Source organism: Sander lucioperca, chromosome 17 (assembly GCF_008315115.2).
Source record: "Sander lucioperca isolate FBNREF2018 chromosome 17, SLUC_FBN_1.2, whole genome shotgun sequence".
Taxonomy (NCBI): Eukaryota; Metazoa; Chordata; class Actinopteri; order Perciformes; family Percidae; genus Sander; species Sander lucioperca.
The window spans coordinates 19,120,048-19,137,635 of NC_050189.1; the positions used below are offsets into that span (position 1 = coordinate 19,120,048).

General features: G+C 38.6%; 1 protein-coding gene across 3 annotated transcripts in view; it reads right to left on the minus strand.

Moving 5' to 3' along the window:
- The window catches only part of LOC116064546 (zinc finger protein 239-like), a 914,372-nt gene extending 906,029 nt beyond the window's left edge, over positions 1–8,343 (minus strand). For 2 of the 3 annotated variants that reach the window (XM_035993889.1, XM_035993888.1), the window contains exon 1: positions 8,165–8,343. In XM_035993889.1, coding sequence (XP_035849782.1) covers positions 8,165–8,257 — 93 coding nt within the window. In that variant the 5' untranslated portion in view covers positions 8,258–8,343. The remainder of the gene's footprint in view (positions 1–8,164) is intronic. The other variant, XM_035993890.1, reaches the window with a different exon arrangement.
- Positions 8,344–17,588: the final 9,245 nt, after the last annotated feature.

Sequence of the window (17,588 nt, forward strand, 5' to 3'; positions counted from 1 at the left end):
GATAGAACTAAGGGAGGATGTTCTGAGGGACATTGTCAGTAGCAGATGGTTCAGTGAGGAGCGGAAGAGGGCATGTCTTCTGAAAAAAGCGGCGGCAAAGGCTGAAGGGATCCCCTTCAGTGTTGAGGTGGGAAGTTCTTCCTCAAGAAGATATGTTTCCGTTTATGAGGCAAATCTGTCTTACTATAAGAGGTTGATGGTAATGTTTGACACAGCAAATAACACGTGGCATTGCCACTGTGTTAAAGCCAAACAGGCCTGTGTCCACAAGGCCATTGCGAAATGGCACTTTTTCCAGACAAGAAAGGAGCTCTTTACTGGAGAGGAGCGCGGGGATACTCAAGAGTCAGGGCTCTGAAGACAAGGTGGAAACTGTCACCTCAAGCAATTTGCACTATCCCCCTCGAGATCAGGACTTGGGGAGAATTGTTAGGTACATTCACAACAAGAAAAGGCTTCCTGCAGACTTGCCTGAAAAGATGTATGGGTTGACAAGTGAGACAGAAGTGCCTAAACATCTGATACCCAAAGAGTGCGTTTGTCCCGAATGTCCTGGTGATCTTCCCCTTGGTGAACCCCTGATCATCAGTAGATCAGCAAAAATCATCACTGTCAAGGGAATCAGAGAGTCTGTGCCACGTTTAAACTAAAATTGACAGTTATTCATCCTTTTCCAATTTGTATATATCACTAAATGCCCCAATGATCTACTTATGCATTTCAGGTGTGAAAAAATGCAGTAGATGTGGAATGATGGTGCGATACCAGGAATGGGAGGATTGCTTACATAATCTTCATGACAAAGTCATTCTAACCCTCCATTTTTGCCTGTATCTTCGGAACTGCCTCCAGGTCAACGTGAAATTTTTTTTTTTTTTTTTAAATGTGACCATACTGCATGTTCAATGCGTAACTCACAGTAGGCCATTAATTAAGCAATTACAACTCAGGTGCAGGATGAGGTTTCTAAGCTGACAGTCATGACATTAGGCCATTAAATACATCATTGGAACTTTCCCTGTTGCACTCTTGCATGGAATTACATTTTCTAATTTGTTATTGATGTTTTATTTCAGACTCACAGCTCTGGGTCAAGCCATCGAGACATGGGAGCTGACGTCGGGACAGCAGTACCCAAACAAAAATAGCCTAATACATGGATACCTACATTTTGAAGCACTGACGGACCACGATTATAACTTCTCCTGTGTCCGCTGTGGACATCATCCTCCTGTGGTGGTCATGGATCTCCACAAGAGCTGTGTCTTCAGCTTGGCAGGTACAATACAGGTTTTATTTGCATGGTTGACCGCTTCACCCCTCCAGTGGTCTAACTACAGTATATTGATATTTCTTTTTATTTTAGTCAGTGAACTAGAGGACCCACCAGATGGATTTGATGGGGAGGTAGACACTGATAAGTTCTGGGACTCTATGTTTACAGAGGATTGCATGTGAGTTTGTTCCAAGTAAGTTACTTTTTATATATATGTTTGTTTCTCATGTTGCCCAGAGACATAATTCCCTTTTTGCCCTGTCATTGACTGGGTCAGCAGACCACTATTGTCTCTATGACACATTCCATGAGGGAAACACTAAAGACCCTAAAGATATCCTCCGGAGGATAAAGATGGTACCTGAACTGGCAGGGAGAATTAACAGCCAGGTTGCAGAACAACTCTTCTCAACCATGAACAAAAAACAACTATTACCGTATTTTCCGGACTATAAGTCGCACTTTTTTTCATACTTTGGCTGGTCCTGCGACTTATAGTCAGGTGCGACTTATATATCAAAATATTTATAATTTCACGTTTTTAAATGTTATTTCATGCTAAAACCATTACCGTCTAAAGCTGCCAGAGGGCGCTCTAAGCTTGTGACAACTATATGCTGCTCCTAAAAGAAACTGCAGGTGACTGCAGGTAGTAAAATATGCAGCCGAAAACGGTAATCGAGCAGCAGAAAGAAAGTTTGGAGTGAGAGAGAAACTTGTGAGGGACTGGCGAAAAGGTGACTCTTACTGCAATGAAGAAAACAAAGAAAGCTAATCGGCTAATCGCGGGCTGAAAGCAAGATGGCCAGAGCTGGAGGAACGAGTCCACAGATGGGTGCTTGAACAGCGTGCTGCTGGGAGAGGCTCGTCAACGGTGCAGTTACGTTTCCACGCCCTGGTAGTTGTTCTGTATTCTGTTGTATAGTTGAATAACTGTTAATGTGTTACGTTAACATACCGGACACCTACCGTATTCAGCCCCTTGTTCCGTGTGCTGTTGTGTAGTTGAATAACTTGCCTTTCAGATTAAATGTCTGTTCTTGATCTTGGATTTTGTGAAATCAATTTCTAAATAAATGCGACTTATAGTCCAGTGCGACTTATATATGTTTTTTTCCTCTTCATGACGCATTTTTTGACTGATGCGACTTATACTCCGGAGCGACTTATAGTCTGGAAAATACGGTACTGAATATGCTCTCGCCATCTGCTCATGTTTTCATGATGCGTAATGTTATTCACAATTACAATCAGCGGAAGAACAAGAAGATCAAGGAGGAATTAAAGAAGTGTCTAGAAGCGTTAATGAAATTCCGCTGTGTCTCAATGAGCATGGTCAGGCAGAATTCTGTGCCTCTCAGCCAGCAGAGGTAAGACCAGATCTAGTTGTCACCTCCTCCTCTCAGCCAGCAGAAATGGAGTTTAGCTCCGAACCAGATCTTTCACCACCCTCTAAACGTAAGGACATTTTCTGTATTTTATGCCTTGTATTAGTGATTATGTATGTATCCAATAACATATTTCCTGTCATTTTTGTCTCATCTCTTCATTTTGAATTAGGCTCAAGGTTAGAGTTGCGTGTAAGTAAACCCACTTTGACGTGGCTTTGTTTTAATCTGAAATACTGTTATTATTGAACCCTCTTTGTTGGTACATTTTATGTAGTACATCACAACATTTTTGATATGCGTAACAATTTCAGGTCTAAGAATCTAACCCGACCTTTTCCGGATCAATTCCAACCTCTCCTTGCCCCCTATTTTGGTTTGTGTGTTGAAGGGTCTAACCATGCACCCCCACCTCCCAATGTTTTTGGCCATGCTGAACATGAATTTGAATGTTATTTTTGTTTCAGCCTCAAATAATGGGTGAATGAGAGCAATCACTTGTAAAGCACTTTGAATAAAATTATATATATATATATATATATATATATATAAAATATAGCCTTATAAATGCACTATTTACTATTTATAAGTAATATGTGGGACTTTAACCAACCCTTATCTTGCCATTCCATGAAATAAAACTTTTAACAGGTTCTCAAACCAAGACTGAGGATTATGCAGTACTTTGATTCAAGACACCCTAGTGGCTTTGGAGATGGCCGATACCTAGAAATCTTCAGGTTTTTCATAGAAAGCTGATTACTGGTTCCCTATGTTCTTATCTAATTCTGGGTCTTGCAGCAGTAATGGTCTATTTTTCTATTCAAAGCAATTTAAGTATTTTTGTTTAAAATAAAGTTTTTCATTGGTTCACTAGAAACCTCATCTGCATCTTTACTTTTGAAAAATGTTATTTAGACCACCCAAATACTGCTTTGAGAACCCAAGAACTTAGATATGATCATGTTTTTTTGGAAGTATGGTAGTTCTGTTTTGGACTATACTTCCTTTTTCTTTTGTTTTTTTCTTTCTTGTTTTGTTCTGAATGTATTGTTCCTCCTGTTCATATGTTCCATACGTTCTATAAGTGTCTACTAGGAATTGCTGCTACTCCCAGGTCACTTTTTAGCACAGGAAGGTGTAGTTCAGCATCACTTACACGTCTTCCAAACCTTTTCAGTAACCTGGCACATGCTGTGTCCGATGGACCATGGAAGGCATTTTACTTGGCTGACGAGGTAAAACGTGTGGCTAGAGCGCGATTCATTGCATTTAGTAGAGTAGCATACACTGGTACATAGGCAGGCTTGATTGTTTGTTGTGATTTGATGAAGTGATCCTATGTGCCGCTGATGGACGCTGGTTGCTGCTAAATGCAAGTTTAAAGCGCATTGTTTTTCACTTTTTGTATGATTAAAGCAACAAAATGAGGGTGGCTATCAGTAGCCATCATATAATAAGAATCATTGATAAATCATACTGCCCTTTTACCACCACAGGGCGCATCTCACCAGCATCAGAGCAACAGCTGTGGGGTGTTTATGCTGATGGTGAGATGCAATATTTTCAGAAATTATGACTGATGACTAGTTTACAGAACTAACACATTTGTATGTTCCTTTCAGTACACAATGTATGCTACCCTCCAAAAGCCATATGATTTCAGTGAGGTGAGTTTCTTAAAATCTCAATCAGATGTGTAGCGTGAATTATAAGGCTTTTAATAATTTAGTCCTATCTGGAGGCTACAGTTAACATGCATCAATAAGCCATACACCTAACTTTGTCTGCAGGTACTGTACATACTGGAGGAGATGGCTACATCCGTAAAAATGTACACTGCCATAGTTCCCATCAATGAGTAAACAGTACTGTAACATGGATTTGTATCAGGCTATGAAGACATTTAAAGCATAACTTTACTTTTCAGGTGGACATGCTCTCTATCAGGAGGTGGTTGTGTGGGCAGCTGCTGGAGACCTTTATGCTTGAGAGGTGTTACATACTGCGTACATATTTTGGTGCTCATGAAGATGGAAGCTAATATACTGATCTCTCTCACCCTGCAGGACTAGCTGGCACACCCATCTCACCCACACCTTCCAATCTTTAAGCAGTGAAAGGTATTATATACTAGGGCTGCACAATTATGGCCAAAATGATAATCACAATTATTTTGATCAATATATTGATCACGATTATTTGTTGATTTAACCAAAACAAATTGTATTGTCACATAGGCTAATTATAACTGCTTTCAAATTCTCTCTCTCTCTCTCTCTCGTTGTGTAGTTACATTTTCAATAAAACATTGTATTTTATAAGATATATGTGTTTTGTGTGCAGAAATGTGAAAAGTAACTAGTAACTAAAGCGATCAGATGAATGTAGTGGAGTAAAAAGTACAATATTTCTCTCTGAAATGTAGTGAAGTAGAAAGTGGCATGAAACGTAAATAAAGACTCAAGTGAAGTACCTTAAATTTGTACTTAAGTACAGTACTTGAGTAAATGTACTTAGTTACATTCTGCCATTGGTTCTCCTTTATTTTGTTTTATTTGTGACATGTTATATTTAGTAATCCCTTTAATTTTAAGTAAATTGTTCAAGAGAAATTACTGTATTTTGTGTCTTAATTGAAAACATCCAAAGTGCCACCGGGGAAAGTAAGTGAACCCTTGGAGTCAAAAATTCATTATTCAATTCCGGCATATTGTTAGACAACTGTATTAGTTTTGGGATGATATTGGCCCCCCTGCTGGTTGTACTACAACATGTAATTTTTAAAAATAAATCATTTTGGGGAATATTTATTGCTAAAAACATTTAAAACTTTAATAATTCCAAAGAGAAGTATTTCCATACTTACCTCACTATAACTGCTCACCCAATGGTTGAACTATAACCATTACTTTTCAAAAATACTAAATAAAATAATTTTTTTTATTTAGTATTTCAGAATTATTTTTATTGATATATATATATATATATATATATATATAAAAATATATAAAAATATATAGAGGTGGCAGAACAAAAAAAAATCAATATCACATTCATTCATAATGCACAAATCAACAATGTTAATTTTCAGACTTTGCAATATCAACTGTTTGTGTTAGTTGAAAGAAAATATCAGTAGAAAACTGCACTTTAAAGTGTATATGTCATTCTTTTTAGTAGTGCCTGTCATTGTCAATTCAATGTTCAATAAAAGAATGTTAGAAATGATTGTTGTGTTTTGAATATTTTTTAGGGCTGTCAGCATTAACGCGTTAATCGCGATGTGATTACGGGCCGAGCATAACGCGTTTATTTTTTTTAATCGCATGCCGCCATTTATTAATTTATTTTACACTTTGCTCGGCTTTGCGTCGTCGTGCCTAACAGGCTACTATTTCGACCCTTTGCAGCACCTTTACCTATCATCAAGCTGCCATACTTCCTCGTAACACAGCTACTGCTGCAGGCTGCAGCATGATGGAGAAACACAGCAGCAATAACTCTGAATGGCGCTTTTTATTTTCCAAAACTCACAGAAGGCTCGTAGACAAGTTGAAAGCCATACGTACATTGTGTAAAGCCGAATTAAAATATCACCGAAGCACGTCAAGCTTGAGCTACCACCAAAGGAGCTAAGCATGGTAGTACAGTTAGCTCAGTGGGCTCAGGCAAAGCACTATTTTGGAGAGTGCTACTCGCCGACCTGTTGATGAAACCAAATCCAAAAAAATTACTACAGCTCTTGCAAAATTGGTAGCAACTAACTGCAGACCTGTCAGCATCGTAGAAATCTTGGGTCTTAAAGACGTACTATGGTTGGCATGTTCTGGCCTGTCTCGTTGCCGTCGAGGGGACAGTAGTTGTCATGGATACACAGCCTGTATGACACGGAGAAAGCAGCCACACTGGAACTGCTGCAAAGTACAAATGCTGTCTCATTAACCGGTGATCACTGGACGTCAGTGAGTAATCAAAATTATTTAGGAGTTACTGCACACTATATTGACTCTGGTAAGGATAGGGATTTTTAGATTTTTAGTTAGGTACTTGGAGGAATTGTGCAATAATGACACATTTTTCTTTTGTTTACAGTAAATAAATTAACAAATACAAATCTTTTCTTTGCATTCATTTGATTCCCAATCAAGATACACTGGTAAGAACTGCTTTCCGTTGTTAATATGTACTTAAAAACTGTTCTGAAATGCAAAATAATAGAATTTTAATCATGTGATAAAACATGCGATTAATCACGATTAACTATAGAAATTCAGCGATTAATCATGATAAAAAAATGAATTGCTTGACAGCCCTAGTATTTTTGTTTGGTATTTGTGCTGTTGTCATTCCAAGGCATTGCGTGTGAACCATCTTGTGCAAGTTCCACACTGAATCCACACATATATTACAGGTTTTTGGCTAAAATTATTCCTCAAAATTATGCATATGCCTATTTTTGAAAAGCAAGTGATATAGTACAACCAGAAGAATACAACTTATGTGTGAGGTAAGTTTAGAGACATGACTCTATTTCATTTACAATATTAAATGTTTTAAGGTCACATGTAATGGCACTGAAATAGAAAAATGTCACATACCTGGGGTTAACATTAGAGCAGTCATTAACCTGTAAATCTATTGCTGACAAAATATTATTCAAGTATGCCGGTAAACTGAAATTCCTGTATCGCAGGACAAGGCATCTAGATTTTCTATCAAGAAATTGCTGGTTGTATCACTGATTCCATAACTGACTTTTTTAAACTACGTGTTGTAGTATAACCAGCAGGAGACACGTTAGAATTGAGGTAAGTTTGGAGACACTACCTTATTTATTCATTAAATTAATACATATTTTGGTTGTATCTCTTTTCAGTGTTGTAGTTTGTAGACGGTCCCTAAACACTCGTCTTACTCCAGGTTGGAGGACGGCTCGTGTTGATGAAAATGAGTTTGTAGCTCGTTGTTTACCTTACTACGATAGGAAAGGGGCGTCCTTTGTGATTTAATAACATTTCGCTACAGAGTAATTGATCCCGGAAGTTAGAATCTTTGAATATCTTTCTCACTTTAGTATCTGAGCGCAGCGCGTCGCCGCCATATTGGAGCAGTAAACTGCGGTTTTTTCTGGATAAAAACACTGTTAACGTTTCTCAACTGGTTTCATCGGGTCGTTTTTATATTGAAGTGTTTATGATCTCTAGTCTGCAGTTAATGAGACTCTCCACAGTTCGCCTATTATCGTCTTTGTTCGGCAACTTGTTTTGTTGAGTTTTGGAGGGAAATGTATCATTGTTTGTTCCGCGCGCTCTCTCGAGATCAAAGAGAACAAGACACTACGCATTTAGTTAGTTTGAGTCGCTACAAGATGAAAGCAGGAAACGGAGACATCAAAACACGGCTTTCCTTTCTCGACGTTTGATGTCTAACAACAGAATGAACGGATGATACACGGAGCCTCGAGACTCCTCCGCGTTGTTGTGTCCTGAACACTGACCTGAACATCGGTGGTATCAGAGTCCGAGCCTGCTGCTTGTCTTCTGGGGACCTTGTTGCTCCGCTGCTCCGGGTTCTGGTTGTCCTCCTCCATTCCTCTCTTTGGCTCTGAAATCCAGCAGCTCTCCACTGTGGCTGCTCGCTCTGTTGTGTAGACTCACTCTGGCCACTGCAAATCTCGCGATCTCGCGGTCACAACCCCCTTACTTACCGTTGCTACAATAGGATCATGAGAGAGAGAGAGAGAGAGAGAGAGAGAGAGAGAGAGAGAGAGAGAGAGAGAGAGAGAGAGAGAGAGAGAGAGAGAGAGAGAGAGAGAGAGATAGATAGATAGATAGATACTCACACACAACATACACATACATCATAAACAGGATGATAAAATGACAAATCCACATGAATAATATGGACAATAAAAGAAAAGATACTAAATAAAAAATCCACATTTCATTTCATTGTAAATATTTTGTTTATCTTGAACAATCAACAATGTTGGAAAAAAAAATATTAAAACCACAAACAATCAGAATTTACCAAAGACCAAAAAAGTAATAACAGAAAAAGAATAAATTCGAGAAGGAGTAGGCGAAAGCAAATAGCTTATTAGGTCCTGCCCCTACTTCACAATATCATATTAATACAAAACAAATAGATATGCAAATACAGCATACAGTCTTTCAGGTCTTACAATAACTTACAACAATACCTTTACATTACAATTCCCTTCCTATGTTTCGGTTTATTCCTTTCTGTATTGGTCAAGTAACGATTTCTTTAATCTATTTTTGAACTGAATGATATTATGGCTCTGTTTGATGTCATTGTTCAGTCCATTTCATAAGGTCACCCCACAAACGGAAACACACATGCTTTTAACAAGAGGTTGTTTGAACATACATTGTCCTTTTAGATGATATCACGTATGTTACATGGTAAATTATTTTCTTCAACCCTCTGAGGTCTAAGGGCCCTGACACACCAACCCGATTATCGGCCGTCGGACAGTCTGGCGAAGTCAGTGACTCGAGTCTGTTCGGTGTTTCCCCCATCCGTTGTCCGTTGGAGGAGCCGTCGGCCTTCATTTTGACCGACCTGACATGTTCAGTCGGAGACAGGGCAGTCAGGACTCACCCGGAAATGGCGAGCAGATGAGCCGCTCAAAATCTGACAAAAATCTTTTAAACTTACCTTTGTCGATCTGAAATGACGACAGATTCAGCAACTGCACGGCCTATTTCTCTCTTAAAACGTTTTCAGAAACACGTTTCGGTGAACTATTTTAGTACAATATGAGATCGTATTCTGAACAAGCCGCCATGACAGTCTGGCTGTGAATTTCCGGAGAAAAAAGAACCACGTGACGCGTTCGTCCAATCAGCTGCCGGTTTTCATTTTCTGGGAAACAATACAGAGAAGCGCCGCCTGCTGCTATGGAGACGTATTACGTTTCGCGCACACGCAGAGCGTACGCTCAAGTCGGCGTCTCCTCAGTGTGTTTTGAGGCATTTCTTTGGACCTCGGGGACCCGACTGATCAGTCCGACTGGCTTTACTGCCGACAGTCGGCCGTCTGGTTGGTGTGTAACAGCTCTAAGGGTATGTTTAGATATCTTCTTGAAATCTCCTTTTAAGGGTTTTGTGTATAACCTGTTCCGTGTCAAAATGTTCAGAACAAACTCAGCTTTCTGTAAAGTGACGCCCAAAATTGTTCCAGAGCAACGTGTAAAGAGATAATTTGGCGCTAAAGTGGACATATTTCTCAAATCTCTTGAGAAAACATACCTACACTCAATTGTTTTGGTGCTTGAAATGAGTTTACAAAAGTCTTGGTTTAACAAAAGTGGCGTAATATATGAATAAAATAGTAAATAAATGCACTGTTAGACTGCTGTAATTTCTACAGTTACGTACCACAAAATACCCAGTAAAATACCATCATTTTCTTTTCTGGTTCATTACTGTAATATGAATTGCATTATGGGTATTAACATTTCATTCACAGTGATTTACTGTATATTTTGAATTTGCGGTAGTCTGCTGTAAAACAACAGCAGTAGTGCTACTGTAGGTGAATAAGGCAGATTTAAATAATATTTTTAGTTAATGTTATAGAAGCATAGAAATAAAATGGAAAAATAAAATATCGCTATAAAATGAAATACATTTTATTTGTTATGCTTTTAGCAGTGAAGGTAATTTAAAAATGTGACATGTTGTATGTAAATTTATTATTATTAACAAGAAAGGCATTACGGATATAAATGCTTGACCGCCAGATTTGAATTCTGACCTCACAACTTCAAAAGAGTAGCGCGTAGATACTTCAAAGTCGTTGAAAGGAGTACCGGGAAGAGACTTCAAAGGAGTACCGCCCGGTTTGGTCTGTGGGCACAAGAGTCCGGTCACACACACTCCTCAAAGAGAGCTGGAGCAGCCTTACGGTAAGACCAATCTTTGCTAATTTTGTAACATTAAAATCTCTGCTCACAAGCCCTCGCAAGCGCCGATGTTAGGTTTAGGTTACCGACTTGTGTCATAGCTAGGCAAAAGCAAACTGTTAAAGTATAATAGAGTGACCAGACATCCCCGGTTTCCGGGGACAGTCCCCGGTTTCGATGACCTGTCCCCGGCTGGAGGTGTCCCCGGAAATGTCCCCGGTTTTCACTGTGATTGACAGACCCGAAATTGGAATGAAAGAAAGAAAACATTGACCAAATGTATAGTCGTGCACCCTACACACGCAGGCTCAAGACAGCCAGAGCAAGCGCCGGTCAGAGATGTAGAATGCCCATATTTTACGATGCTGAAATTACTGTTTATTTACACTGTAGTACATAGTCTGGTGGGTTTAGCGAACGCAATTTAGCGGACTTTTTATGTTTAAAAAAAGTATCTTAATCTTTAACAGAAAGGCCGACCTGCTTAGAAATCTTTTCCATAATGTTGTCAGACACTTAGAATATTAATCTGAGTCTGTCAGTGGCAAAACGAGCACTTTTATGAACACAAGCTGGACAATTGTGCTATTAACTTACTGTACATTATAGCTTGTTTCGCCGTTGCCGACTCAGCAATCTCGTTTAATACTGGACCAATGTCAAAGGAAAATATTTCCTCAATAGTTTTAATTGTATCCGATACTCAATGAGCTGTTGCAGAAACAAGCCCAGCCTGAAGCAATAAAGCAAAAGCTGTCAGATAAAGTTAGTGCAGTAAACATTACAACATTTCCCTCTGAGGTGTAGTGGAGTACAAGTATGAAGTAGCAGCAGGGGCGATTCTAGGATCAGACCTTTAGGGGGGCTCAGCCCATAATGAGAATGTGACACGGATATAGTGCATGCAAAAGTGTTAACCCCCTTGCTGTGACAAATGGTTTGCGAGAAAATGAACATTGAACTTAAATGGAATGTTATCATATTTGCATTCTGCATAAATCTCTGCACACCCATTACTCTGTGAAATATCTCACCAACTCTTCACTCAACATATGCATCAGTACAACAAGTGGTTCCCGGGTAATCCGGTTTGAAATTGCAACAAAATTTCTATATGGTCTCCAACTTTGGGCACAAATTATAATGTATTCTCAAACTATTAATGTCAGCACAGACATTTTTGTAAATTGCTTAGCCAGTGTATCCCAGCTGTGAAAAACTATTCCACCTGTGTGTGCATGGTTAAAATTCTGAAGTGCAAAATAGTTCAGGCTACAGCACAAATATTTCCATCCATAGATAAGAATAATCAAGTCTAACCTCTGAATTTGTTTTCAAAGTGCACCAGATTGATGCATTTAAACGTTAAAATAGACAACATTTTCTTACAGGGGAGCATGCTCATAGACCCCCCCTATGGAGGCTTGTGCCCCAGTGCAGCTATAGGTCTAGTGAGGGGCAGTGTCCCCATTTTAAGTTTTACAAAGATAAAAACATTACCTGTTTTGGAGGTATTTACGCTTCTGAGCTGAAAATGTCCCCGAATTTTGTCTCAGAAATCTGGTCACCTTAAAGTATAACTCCCGCCAAAATGCAACTTAGGGTCTTTTTGTGAATGTACCCAAGTCAAACTTTCGTTTAAAAGCATATTTAGGACGGAATCGCCACTTTTAAGATTTAACGTATTTTCGTTTTTGGTCAAATGGCCTTTTGAATGGGAGTGCTAGCTACTTGGGAGTGCTAGCTAGTGCTAGCTACTTTTATGCTAGCCTCAAAATAGCTATTTTTAAAACACTAAGAAGGCTCGACACAACATGAGACTTTGCTCCAAGTATCACCAGGAGCTCTACACCTTAACCAAAGCATTGAGAACATTGTTTGTGTACACAGAGTTTACTAAAAAGAAAGGTTTTGAGCAACTCACTGTAGCTGTTGTTCTTCCGGTCGCCGTCTATCGAGCCAGTCAGAAATAGTCGAGGGAGGAGAGTAAAGATGGAGAGCTCCTAAAGCTTAGTTCAATATAAATGTACGGAAAATTTGTTGTTTTGTCGTTAGTGAAACACAATGTTTCCTTGTAGTTGAAAAAGGAGCCTCATAAGAATGACATTTCCTCCTATGGAGTCCGTTCATTCGCATTCGGAGATCGACTCTTTTGGACTGGGAAAATGGCGGATAGCGTAAACAGCAACTGCTAAAGTGAGTTGCTCAAAACCTTTCTTTTTAGTAAACTCTGTGAACACAAACAATGTTGTCAATGCTTTCGTTAAGGTGTAGAGCTCCTGGTGATACTGGGAGCAAAGTCTCATGTTGTGTCGAGCCTTCTTAGTGTTTTGAAAATAGCTATTTTGAGGCTAGCATAAAAGTGCCGCTAGCACTCCCATTCAAAAGGCCATTTGACCAAAAAACGAAAATACGGTACATCTTAAAAGTGGCGATTCCATCCTGAATATGCTTTTAAACGAAAGTTTGACTCTGGTACATTCACAAAAAGATCCTAGGTGGCATTTTGGCGAGAGTTACGCTTCAACTAGTTTAATTATACCCCATGGTGAGGATTAGCTATAATGACGACGTTCGGTAAAGCTAACAACTCATTTTACATGCGCTGTTCAGGACATCTTTTTCACTTGTCAGACCACCATTATCTTTGTCTGAATTAAAATGTAACCCATATTTTGGAAGTTTAACGTCAGTAACTTCTTGCTTTTGAGCTTGCTGTTGCCGTATTTTGGCTAACATTACCTCTGCTTAATGTTAATGTTATATTCCTGATTCTGTTGATTGGTTTGTCAGTGTTTTAGCATGATTAAGCAAAACTTATTACCGCGTTTATATTAACCTAACATTAGCGGAGGTAATGTTAACATTAAACCGTTACCTCTACAGTTGCCCATCTAGTTTTAATAGCATCTAATGTTAACATTACATTTAAAAAAAAAAAAAACACCCACTCTACAAGTTGTGTCGGGTGACAGGGAAAGCTTCTTTAAAAAAGGCAATCTGATTGGTCTAGACATGATCAATCTGATTGGTCTAGACATGTAGAATGTGTTCTAATCAGCATGACAGAAGTACAAAAACTATTTTAGAAACATTTGTATTCATAAAAATAAATCAGGAACACACAGAAACTCGCCAACATATTGCGTTTCAAACCTGCGGCCGCCTTGATCTGGTGAGGTTACCGTTGCCCACGTGTGCATGTCACAACCCCGTACTAAACCACGCCCCTCTTAGTTACTGTTGCTACAATAGAGGGTTTTCACCGACGTCACGTTCTGGGCGTTAACCTGGATGCGCAGCCATATTGGAGGCACTCTGTGTAAACAACTGAGTGGAGTAATGGAGTATTGTGCACTTTGGATACTTTAATACTTTAAACTTAAAACGCGTCTAAGATGCAAAGGCATGGAAGCACTCGGACCACAAAAAAAGGCAGAAAGAAGTCGAAATTACAGTTTACTGGCGGTGCAGATCCCTACAAGTTGGCTCCCTCTTCTTGGACCCATGGCGACCTGGTGATTCTTCCTTCAGTCAACTACCTGGTTTTCTCGTCGAGCCCATACACAGCAGAAGACCTTAAATCCTACAAAGGTTTGGAGGCTTATAACCAGATGGTGTGTGGATGGGTGAGGGAGACGCAGTACCAAGTCATTAACGACCGTTGTGTTGTGAAGCCAAAGTAATGCAATAACGTCTTTAATCAACCTAATCTTAACTGTATGATATCATTGCGATACTCAAGGTGTAGCCAAGTGACTCTCAATCGTTTATTTTCATTTCAAAGACCGAACAAGACTGATTTTTCCCTCGTAGATCCTGGTTGAGCTTTGCCAAACACAAGCGCCTCCTTTCCTCTGATAACTTCTGGCATTCCTCTCCCTGGTTTTTAATAACTTTTGGAAGTCGATAATATTCCAAATGTTTTTCTGGGTCTGACCTATTGGTACAACCTAAAACACGGCAATAATTAACCATTTTCCTTGACGCCATTCGGGATCTACTTCAGTGCCTGTGCTTTGTTGCGATGCGGAGTACCTCCAACATGGCGACTTCGGGTCTGATGACGCGTCGTGAAAACCCTCTATAACAGGACCGCCAGAAATCCCCAACAACTCTAATCATCATAATTAAATGAAGAAATACCAACATCCCAACATCTCCTGTTACTCTGTGATTAACCAGATAAACTGACATGCTGTTGGAACAATAAACATTTTACCTACAAATTAATCATTTGCTATAAAATCTACAATTGTGTAAATAATATATTTTATACTGGTGTAAGATATTAAATGATGTTGAATCCAATCACATCAGGACTCAGTCTTAAAACAGTGTTCATGCTGAGAAGGCCAAATACAACAGCTCAACAAATACAGATAATGGAAACAGTTTGAATGAGAGCAAAATGATGTATTATACATTTTATTGTATATTTGTTAATGTATTATAGTAGAGCCTTTGTGTGTGTGTAATAATACAATAAATGTTTTTTTTTTTTACATTTGCTGTACATAAATTGGTGACATTTGTCTCTGCTTTAAACCATAATAAACTATTTTCAATAATAAGTAAATTACTGAAATGTACAAACTAGGAAATTGGTGAAAATGAGACAAAAGTAATTAAACTCAAAAGTAACCGAAGAGTTAACAGGACTAATCCAATACTTATAGATATATAGATATAGATAATAATAAATGCATTGCATTGTTAATCTACTTATTCTAGTCATGTTAACTCTTTAGATTAGACTGGTCACTGGGTATGTTGTATAACAGACATTTAACATGTCAATTTACAGCACATATTATAGATCATACCCCAAATTGCCGTTGTATTACATCATCAGTGTCTTTGCTTTCAGTCTGAACAAACATTAACAGATTAAAAACCACATTCAGTCAGAGAGAATCAAAACAGTGAATATAAAATGTCAAAGATTATTGAATGAAAAGTCCACAAAGGAAGAAAATATGATAACTATAAAACAATAATTAGAGAGCAAACAATTCAAAATGGCCAACTTCCAGCTGGGCGGAGCTAATGAAAGTAAATTGGAAATATGTCCGTAATGATGAGAGGAATATTTGTACCAATATTTGTGAATATTGGAGCATATATGTCCAAATTAAGGCTTTCCACGCATTAGGGGGCGCTCATTAAACAAGCATCGACTTACTTACACCTCACTTTGCACCGGCTTTGTAATGTATAATAATACAACTTAAAGGGATATTTCACCGCCGGAAAGCTGAATACATCTTTAACCCTTTAAGCGCCAAAGTCGCAAAATTGCGACATGACGGCGTACTGAATCAAACAGCTGTTTTCTCTGAATAGAGTGTTATGTCATTCATACTCCCCTCCACTAGTTGGCAGACATCCCGTACTTAGACCTTCGCTCAGAAATACGTCATGCTTCAATGCAAAATGTTCGAGAAAATCCCATCCAAACGTGACTTTTTTTGTCAAAAGCGACTAGCGACTTTTGTGGTGTTATTGGAGACTTTTGTGGTTTGTGGCTACTATATGGCACAGTAGTCATCATTTTGAACTGTTGGTTTTACCATATACAGTTTTCCTGTCCATTTGTTAGGCTTTGTGGTTGGGTGGGGTTTCAATATTGTTCATATTGTCTCTGTACTGTATAATAATAATGATAATAATGAAGAAGAGAAGAAAAAAGAAAAGAAAAAGTGTCCTCCAATAGCGTGGTGGTGGGTAAAAAAAAAAAAAACTAAACTAAATAACGCCTACTGTTTACATGAGTTTTGTGGTGTAGTAATAGTTGTAGTTTACGACTGTTGGCTTACAATTGACTTTTTCCCTGTTCATTTGATATGTGGACAACATAACAAATGGATGGAGGGGGTAAATCTGATGAAATAAGTTCAACTCTCTTCTAAAATATCAGGAATTTCATGGAAATTACATAATCCAATATGGCCGCCGCCATATGACGTCATAATATGCAAATTAGATGGGAAAATTTACTCCCGAGATAAACGTTAGGTCATTCTCAATATTTGTCTCATTTACACTTTGTCTCTATCTCAAACCACTTTCAAGCCAGAACCTTCTGAAATTTAGGTGTCAAAATCTAGTATTTTTAAAAATAATACCCGGCGCCTAAAGGGTTAAATTGGGTCACTTATTTGTATAAATGTTAATTCTTTTTTGAAATTGGTGCCTTCTAGGCCGAGAAAAGCCAGGAAATGTGTTTTTGGCTCATGTGGATGAAAGACACCAAATCCCAGAATGCACTTGCTTCGCTGCTCTGAGTCCACTCCCAAGCCACGCTTACCGTTTAAAGACAGACAGACAGACAGTGAGACGGTCAACTCAACTCAACTGTGTTTTGTCATTTCAACCATATACACAAAACAACGTTTCACCGTGGCTCAAGTGGTTACACAATAATAATAATAATAATAATAATAACTTAAATTGGTACTTATGTACTTACTATTGTATTCTGTATTCTTGTATTGAATGTGAAACTGTATGTTGTCTTACACCCTTATGCCTTTCTTGGCCAGGTGGCCGTTGCAAATGAGAACCTGCTTTCAACGGCCTACCTGGTTAAATAAAAAATTAAATTCCTGTATAGTCTCACAATGCTAAGGGGTTTTGGTTTGTGCGCCAACTTTCTTGAGTTTTCGAGTGTATAAAGGGCGTCAAAAATGTGTTCAAAAGCTAAAACTCTAAACTATCTATCTACAGTATCTATCCTTTTAGATTCAAGCCAGCAATGCAGTGTAGCGCCACCCTTTCAGCATTCACACAGCATATTTTCCATGATATATGGAAAATATGTGACATGCCATGAGTTTGAGCATCCCAAGCCCCTCAAAAATGCTAATGTTAATTATCCTATCGAAAACAATTAGTTTACTCCCACTTTTAGTACCAGGGACCACTAATAACTATGTATGAGGCAGACAAAAACAATAATGGGAACGACAATGGGAATCTGTAATAA